The sequence below is a fragment of the Pezoporus occidentalis genome, unplaced genomic scaffold (assembly GCF_034315485.1).
Source record: "Pezoporus occidentalis ecotype Australia unplaced genomic scaffold, CSIRO_AGI_Poc_V1 ctg161, whole genome shotgun sequence".
Lineage (NCBI taxonomy): Eukaryota > Metazoa > Chordata > Aves > Psittaciformes > Psittacidae > Pezoporus > Pezoporus occidentalis.
This window is the reverse complement of record NW_026913437.1, coordinates 981,492-990,181: the sequence shown is the minus strand read 5'-3', so window position 1 is coordinate 990,181 and position 8,690 is coordinate 981,492. Positions and strand designations below refer to the sequence as shown.

Here is an 8,690-nt window from a genome sequence, read left to right as displayed (position 1 = left end):
AAATTTGCCTTTTGTGTGAGTGGTTTTGACCTGTTTCTCAGATCATTGACCTTGCATGCACTGGTTAACTCCTGAGTTCTGCTTTTCCTGATCTTGGCACTTCTTGAGTGACAGTTTTCTTCCTGAAGCAATGGGGACTGGACCACTGCAACTGGATGTGTAAGGAGGAGGCTCCCAAAGCGTATAAAGATTCCTTCCCATGTGGTTCTGGACAGCCTGGTTGCCCTGCTCATTGCAGGGAGGTTGGATTAGATGAGCTTTGAAGGTCGCTTCCAACCCAAATCAGTCTGTGAGTAGAAGAATGAAGGCAGGGAGGAGCAGGAAATGAGTCTTGCTCCTCTTTTAAGGTTTTCTTTTTACTCAAGTGAATTTGAGCAGCTCTTTGTGTAAAACTGTCTTGACCGTGAAAGGCTGCTTGTTGCAAGGGGAGCATCATCAGCCAACATCAGCAGTACATACTGATGTATAAAGCGATTTTCAGTTGGCACACTTGGAGTAAGCTTGACTCAGGTTTGAAAGTACCTGTATAGATGAGATGGGCTAAAATCACTCCAGATTTTAGCGGAGCTCAAAGTAATGACAAATGGACAGAAGTGAGGAGATGGCACAAGACAGCACGTGGTTTGTGACTCCAGCCATGAGTTTCTGTATCAGGTTATGTATGTGGAGACTCACTGTGATTCCTGTGAGCTGATCCAAGCCATTTCTGGAGTTTGGTGCAGCTGCTCTATGTATTGGGTGACAAATGCAAGGTAAAAAGTTGCTTTGTGCAGTGCAAACACCATCACTTCACTTACAGGTTCCTTCTCTCCGCTGTCTGGGCCTAAAGCCAGCAGTTCAAGAAGATGAATGCTGCGTAACTCCTCTTTTCTTAAGCTAAAAAGGGTTGGGTATTTCACAGAATCGTCACAGAGGGGCTTAGGTTGAAGGGACCTTAAAGCTCATCCACTTCCAACCCCCTGCCATGGGCAGGGGCACCATGCACTGGACCAGGTTGCTCAGTGTTTAGAGCAGTGCTGGTGCTACAGCTGGGTGTCTGAGCGCACCTGAAGTGCTCAAGGTTTCGTTGAGCACTGATGTCTGACCACATCACCCACATACACACCATGACCATTGCCTTGATGGGAGGCACGAGCTGCATAAAAAGCTTTGCTGGAGGAGTTCCTCACTTGTGGCCCTGGAATTGCCTGGTCTTGGCTTTGTTATCAGGAGAGGTACAGGTGAGTGTGCAGGCATGAGTATAAGGCCACATCTGAGGTACTTGAAATCCATTAAAGCATTACAGCTCTATCCATATCCCACAGGAATTCTAAAGCTGGGACACTGCAGGTGTAATGGCATTTATAACCCTCTGCCTTCTCAGCTGGAAAATGTGTCTGGATGTGGGTTACTGACCCCATGGGTCAGTGCTGGAATGCTGGCTCCAGTCCAATGGATGAAGTACTGGGATTAATCACCTGCTTAAGGCTAATCACACAGTGAAGTGCTTCTCTGGGCTAGGCCCATTTACAGGTGATGAAAGGGCTCACAGGCACCCAGTGCAGGCAGGGTAAGATGGAGTGTTATTGCCTAATGCTATTAAGAGCCTTTTATCTTGGATGGCTTATGAGATATTAAAGCCTAAACCCTTCCAGTTACAGGGCTGGTCCCTATGCAGGGTTCCAGCCCTTACAGGAGCGTCAACTGCACGAATAGATGTTAGGAAAGAAATACTCATTCTTCTTTACTGCACCCTCGGTGCTATAGTGCTGCAGGGGAGTAGGAGGGACTCCATCAGTCTGATGCCATGTCCCTGGCTGCCTGTGCTGTCCCTCCAGTCAGGGAAGGAGGCAAAGGAGTTGTTTTGCCTGTGTTGGCTGCACCTTCCAGTGTGACTCCTCCCTGGTCTCTGCAGCCTGGGTAGGGCTGGGTACCCTGAGAGGTTGGGGAGCAAACCCCAGGTGCTCTGAAGCCTGCGATGGATGTGGTTAAGAATTTAACTTTGTAGGAAGTCACTTCAGGATGCGGTGTTGTCTTCTGCAGGTACCCCTGAGAGGCCCTCGTGTGTCCTTAGAACCTCTCCGGTCACTGCTCCCCAAACCCAGAGATATTCCAGTAGCAAGGACATGATGTGTGTGGAACACGCTGCCCTCCCCTTCCCACACTGCTTCCCAGTCTGGGCGGAAGAGGAGGGTTTCTTTCCCATCCCGTATCCCCTGTCTGTGTGCCGGTGCTGCCCCAAACCTCTGTGTTTGTATGTGTGTGCCTTCAGGGTTTGCCTCCAGCATCGCCCTTACAGATTGCTTCTGGTTTGCTCACAACAGATTCCAACTAAGTCCGTGTTGCACTGTATTGAATATTACTGTATCTGGAAGAAGAAGATCTTTGGCTGCAGATGATTTCCAGCTACTGGAGGGAAGACCAAGAGGCTGCTGCAGGAGGTGGAGGGGGCTGAAGAGGAGGTGCTCAGTTATTTCCCACTTGCGACTTTGGGGCAGGAAAGGGCGACGCTGCTCCCAGCACTCCCACTCATCCCAGGTTTCTGCCACGTGCCCGTCCTCACCATCCCATTAAAGCACTTTTGGGCTCCTCGGTGTTCAGGGGAGCTCACTGGGGCAGGCTCAGGCTGACAGTTGGCCTTTGTGCTGGATGTAACACATTCCCCCGGGCCCTTCCCAGACATTTTAAGCTCTTTTTTCGCCTTTTGGGAAGAGGAGGAAGCAGAAGGAACAAAGCAATAAACTCTCTCTGGTTTACAGACCCTTGGCAGCCCCGCGTTCTGCCACACTGGAACATAACAGCAGAGCAGCAGAACCGGCGCCAGGCTCCAGAGCAGCCCCGTGGCGGCGGTGACGGGAGTGGACTCCCCTGCCCTGAGTGCCAAAGGGACTTGGATTGAGTTGCACCTTTACAGCCAGCTTCCACCCCAGCCATGGGCTTTGTTTAAACACCGACCTGCCCAAACCCTCCCAGATCAGAAACTCGGGAGCTTGGCTTGAGGGCGGTGCTGGAATTGTCAGGAGGAATCACAAATCCCCGCGTGTTTTCTGACTTACAGGGCTCTCAACAGCACTCGGGGCAGAAACTCCCATACAACGATCCACTGCCGCCAGCAGGAACAACCACCCTCGGGCTGAGCTCCACCGTGTCATTGATTATGGTGCTGATGTTATTGTTGTTTGTAGTAGTTGTATTTCATTGTAGTAGGAGCAGTGTTACGCTGTTCTTCAGTTGTAGTGGTAGGATGCTGTTGTACTTTAGTTGTTAGTAGTAGTAGGTTATACTTTATATATTATTGTTGTTATTAATAGTAGTATTGTGTTGTCCTTTATTGTTTTGTCAGATGTTATTTGTTATTATTACTGTTGTTCTGTCATGTTATTCATTGCCATTATTCTCAGTCTTCCACTGCACTTCACTTATTAAACTGTTCTCTCCCAACCACTTGTGTTTCCCACTCTTCCCGTTCTCCTCCCATCCCTCCCGCAGGGCACAGGGGCTGAGCGAGCGGCTCCGTGCTCCCCAGTTCCCACCTGGGTTCAGCCCCGACCTGGCTCCGGTGCAGGTTCCCTCCTGCCTCTCAAAGGCCTCCGCCAGGGGCTCAGGATCCCAAAGGCCTCTTCCTGAGGCAGCCAGAGGGAAATCCCATGGGCTGCGGGCGCTGCCCATCCGCCCAGGATCCATCCCGCTGCGGGTCTGATCCTGCCCAGCGCAGGCAGGGGCGGGCAGGGCCAAGCGCCGGCATCAGGCGCATCCCATGGGATTGAGCAGGGCGAGGAATTCCCGGGCGAGGGGCCGGGCCCGGGGCTTTGTTCACAGCCGCGGGTTGATTGGATCGGACTGGCCGAGCCGTTCCCTCGCTCGGTGCCTACCGGCCCCTGTCCAAAGCCCCACTGCAGCGCCCGGTCCCTTCACCCGCAGCCCGGTGCCCTTGGCTGAGCCCATGTGCCCGGCGGGGCCGTCCCCGCAGCTCCCCCCGCGCCGCCCCTGCGGCGGGGACAAAGCCGATCCGAGCTGATGCAGGGCGTGGCGGACCGAGCCCCGCAGAACCGAACCGGGCAGCGGCCTCCCGGTCCCCGCCCCGCGGCTCCGCCCGCCCCTGGCCCGGCCCCGCCGCGCCCGCCCGCCCGCAAGGAGGCAGCGGCTCGGCTCGGCTCGGCGCGGCCCCCGGCTCGGGCCATGTCGCCATGTCGGAAGTGAGGAAGTTCACGAAGCGGCTCAGCAAGCCGGGCACGGCGGCCGAGCTCCGGCAGAGCGTCTCGGAGGCGGTGCGCGGCTCCTTCGTCCTGGTGAGCGCGGCTCGGCTGGGCTCGGGGGGCGCCGCCGCCGCCAGGAGCCGCGCCCGGCCCGGCGGTACCCGCGGGGAAGGGGCAGGGTTGGGCAAGGGATGCGCTGAACAGAGGAAGAGGAAGGGGGTGAGCGGGGCCGGGCAGCGCTGGGCGAGGCAGGGGATGGGGATGGGGATGGGGATGCGGATGCGGATGGGCAGCGGTCCCTCCCCGCCTTCCCTCCCCGCGTTCCCCCCATGTGCATCCCGCCTGCCCCCCCCCAGCCACCTGCCGGCACCGAGCCCGCCCCAGCGCCTCTCGCAGCCGGGGTTCTGCGGGGAACCGGAGCTGGGGCCAGCGCTCGTGTGGAGGGAGCGGGAGGGAACGAACGGGAACGGGAACGAGCCGTGGGGGGAGCGGGCGGACAGGCACGGAGCTCCCCCCGCCGCGGGGCAGGCGGACAGCGCAGGGCCTGGCAGCGGGAGAGGCACCGGCGCTGGTGTGAGCCGGGACCGCCACCGGCGCGTCCCGGGAATGCCGTGCCCGGGCGAAGCCACGTGCGTTCGGGATGCGCTCCCCGCAGCAGGTTGGCCGTGTTGTGCTGCAGCGTTTGTGCCCTGCTCGGGCGGGCGCTGGGCCCCAGGGCCGCCGGGGCTGTGCTGGATGTGCCACTCGTTGGGTTACTCCAGCGTGTGGTCAGTTTGACCTTGGTGCCGATGGAAGGGGAGGCAGTGAGATGTGCAGAAAGTGTGGTACAAGTTCCGAGTAATTTCTGTTACAGAGTCACAGAACCCCAGCTTGGTTTGGGTTGGAAGGGACCTGAAAGCTCCTCCAGTTCCAAACCCCTGCCTTGGGCAGGGACACCTTCCTCAAGACCAGGTTGCTTAAGATTAGTTCTCTACCATCACATCAGATGGCATGTGTTGTTAAATAAACAGGGGATTCAACTGTTCTTTTAAAACCAGAGTTTTCTTGTACATTTGCTGATTTCTGAAGCTGGAAATAGCCGTGGTGATAATCCAGTCAGATTTCCTAGCACCATGGCTATTGCCTCCCATGTGCTGTTGTTCAGGGATCCTTACGGGCTCCGTGCAATTTGCTTTCCTTCTTTCAGCAACAATACATAGGAACAAATGCTTTGTGTGCAACCTGATGGAACCTCTCATTAAAAATGAACTTGTTTGGGTAGGACCTGAAGAGCTTTGGTATCCTGCAGGCAAATGGTTCCTCAGTGCCTGCTGTCAGCATGGGGAGGGATGGGTGGGACTGCAGATGAGAATGAAGAACACCTTGACAGCATCCCGAAGGAGCCAGCAGGGCCCAGCATCCATCAGCAGCCGCCCTCCTCCTAGTCCTCTCCAGGGTTTCACTGCCCATGTTCCTGCCAACCTCCCTCTCCTTTGACAGGCAAATCCCTCGGAGCTGCTCCAGAGGAGGGCAAGGGCAGGTCTCTGACTCCTGGGTCTTGGCAGTTTCCTGCTTCTGACAGTTCAGCAGCAAGGGATAAATCCCGGCACCTCTGCATCACCAGAAGAGCCATAGGACACTGCAGTGTTCAGGGAGGGAGGAAGGAGGTGGCATAAGCTTGTATGACTCCCAGGTGGCACTTCCATCGTGCTCAGTAATTAAGGATGAGGTTCGTGCTTTCTAGGTTGCTCCAAGAAAAAAGGTGGTTCCTCTCCATCCACCAGGGCCACACCCTTGTAAAGAAGGCTGTTGTCTATGGCTGCTGGGAGGGTGGAGAGGGCGTCCTGGAAGGTGATGCTGGGGAGTGGCTGAGAGGGGGAGATGAAAAGCCCTTGTTTCTGATCCCATTCCCAAGGTGAGGCTCAGCCTTGGCGCTGCTGAGCTGGGCAGCTGCAGAGCACGGTGTGGGCACGTCCCCTGCTCTCCTGCACCCTCCTTGAGACCCAGGCCCCAGCCTGGGGAGCAGGGGCTGGTGCAGGCTGCAGCGTGCTGTGTCCTGAGGTGGTGTGAGCTGAGGCTTTCAGGCTGGCTGAGGCAGACTGGAATTGCATGTCCTGGACATCCCATCCCCTTCCTGTGGCCTGGGTACAGCAGGAGATGGAACATCAACAAAAGCAAGTGAACACGGAGCAACAGGCCAAGGGGAATGGCTTTAACCTGCCCGAGGGGAGACTGAGATGAGCTCTTGGGCAGAAGCTCTTCCCTGTGAGGGTGCTGAGGCGCTGGCACAGGGTGCCCAGAGAAGCTGTGGCTGCCCCATCCCTGGCAGTGTTCAAGGGCAGGTTGGACACAGGGGCTTGGAGCAAGCTGCTCCAGTGGAAGGGGTCCCTGCCCGTGGCAGGGGTTGGGGCTGGAGGAGCTTTAAGGTCCCTTCCAACCCAACCCAGGCTGGGGTTCTGTGATTCTATGAATAGTTTAATGCTCCTAGAGCCTTTAGGGGCACCCTGCCTGTCCCCCGGTGACCCTGTCGGGTACCTTGGCTGTCTCCAGCAGGGAGCAGAGCTAATGCTGCAGGTACCAGCCTATGCAGCTCCATGCACGGAGTGGTCACTGTAGGGCTGTTTCAGTGCGTACCCTGAGCTCAGCATTTTGGGCCTTCAGGGTGCTCCCTGGAGACCAGGAGCTGTCTGGAGTGAGGAGCCCTTTGTGGGCAGTGAATGAAACACTCGTAAATGAAAATGTCTCCGTGAGGAAAGCTTTCGGTGTCAGGGATGCAGGCAGCTTGCATGGAGCATAATCTGTGCTAGAGGAGACTCATCCAGCCGGGAGCACTGTGCTCTGCGTGACAAGCCTGAGCAGGCGTGATGTGCGGGATGATGCAGCTTCAAGCCTGCTGTCCTGCAGGTGACGTGAAGTTCATGTCGTCTGATTTCTGTTCCTGCGTTTCCATTTACGCCTGTCCCGCACCAGGAGGATATTTACACTTCTCTTTGGGCTGCAGGGAAGTTGGTGGCAGAGTCAGCTCCTTCATGTGTGTGAAAGGGAAGCACTGGATGTGGTGCTGGTCGGGCACCAGAGGAAGGGGAGGTTGTGCCTTCCCGAGGTGTCCTGGGGTACCCGTGTCCCACGCTTTGGACCAGCTGCTCGGGTGCAGTTAGTGCTGCTCCTGTCGTGCTATCAGTGGAGCTGTGATCCAGAGCCATAGCAGTGAGAATAAGTGAGGGCTGTGGTGGGGAGCTCAGAGGAACTTCAGGCCCTGTGGGTGGGGGAGGATCACAGTGTCCCAGACTGGCTTGTGTTGGAAGGGACCTTAAAGCTCATCCAGTTACAGGCCCTTGTCCCAAGCCCCTCTCCAGGGTTCCTGCAGCCCCTTCAGGCACTGGAGCTGCTCTCAGGTCTCCCCTTCAGGAGCCTTCTCTTCTCCAGGCTGCCCCAGCCCAGCTCTCTCAGCCTGGCTCCAGAGCAGAGCTGCTCCAGCCCTCGCAGCATCCCCATGGCCTCCTCTGGCCTCGGTCCAACAGCTCCATGTCCCCCTTGTGCTGCTGCCCCAGAGCTGGGGCTCTTTTTTTCCCTTTAACTGCACTGGTGTTCCAGCATCCTGGGTGCTGTTCCGGCCGTGTGTCGTGCTCACAGGCAGGCTGTGTGAGGGAGGTCTTGGTGAGGAAAAGGAGTTCAGGAACCCCTTGCGAGCAGGCAGAGCCCTGCGGAGCGGAGCTGGGAGCAGCCAGCATGTGGGAGCTGCGGTGCTCGGTGCGCCTGTGCTGCGGCGCAGGCTGTATCAATGGCAGCTTCCAATGGTCCCTGATGCGTGCTGCAGATTGGAACTGGGGGACGGGGTTTTGGCAGGATAACTGAGAGCCAGTGTCACTGTTTAAACAAACAGACAAACGGAGCAGAAGCGTTGAGTTGGCAGGTGGGATAAATGGCATGCGAACAGAGAGCAAAGTGAAGATTAGGGGAAGGAGGGGAACAGCCAAGCCTCCGTGTGATAACTTAAACCGTCCTTCCCCAAGAGATTACCCTGGGCACCACAGTAAAACCCTGTGCCAGGGTGCGAAGTGCTGGGCAGAGCTGGGAGAGCCATGAAGGCTCGACCTCAAGGGTTGCAGCCAGGGACCCTTGGCAGTGGGTAGACAGGGGTGGTTTTGGCTCAGACCTTCAGTGCAATCTCCCCCTTCCCATCCTCTCCATGCTCGGGATGTTGCTGAGTGTTAATGGGAAAGTCGTGCAGCGAGGCAGGAGGAGCCAGCGCCGAGGTGCTGCCCGACACAAGACCTGAGCGGCCGCGAGAGTGTTGCAAGGCACAATCATAGAACCACAGACACAGGTCTGAAGGGAGCTTAGAGCTCCTCCAGCTCCAACCCCTGCCACGGGCAGGGACCCCTTCCACTGGAGCAGCTTGCTCCAAGCCCCTGTGTCCAACCTGCCCTTGAACACTGCCAGGGATGGGGTATTCAAACCCAGTGCCTGCTCCCTGTGCTGTGTGGTGCTGCAGGATGTGCCCCCTGGAACCCCTCACCATGGGCACTGTGCCGG

The 8,690-nt window shown here is 57.1% G+C and overlaps 1 protein-coding gene across 6 annotated transcripts in view; it reads left to right on the top strand.

Annotated features, from left to right (window-relative positions):
• The first annotated feature begins 4,115 nt into the window (after positions 1 to 4,115).
• DOCK11 (dedicator of cytokinesis 11) overlaps positions 4,116 to 8,690 on the top strand; it is a 69,933-nt gene continuing 65,358 nt past the window's right edge. For 4 of the 6 annotated variants that reach the window (XM_062612751.1, XM_062612752.1, XM_062612754.1 and 1 more), the window contains exon 1: positions 4,117 to 4,268. In XM_062612751.1, the coding sequence (XP_062468735.1) occupies positions 4,167 to 4,268 (102 nt within the window). In that variant the 5' untranslated portion in view covers positions 4,117 to 4,166. Of the gene's footprint in view, positions 4,269 to 8,690 lie in introns of all 6 variants that reach the window. The other 2 variants (XM_062612756.1, XM_062612755.1) reach the window with 1 other exon arrangement.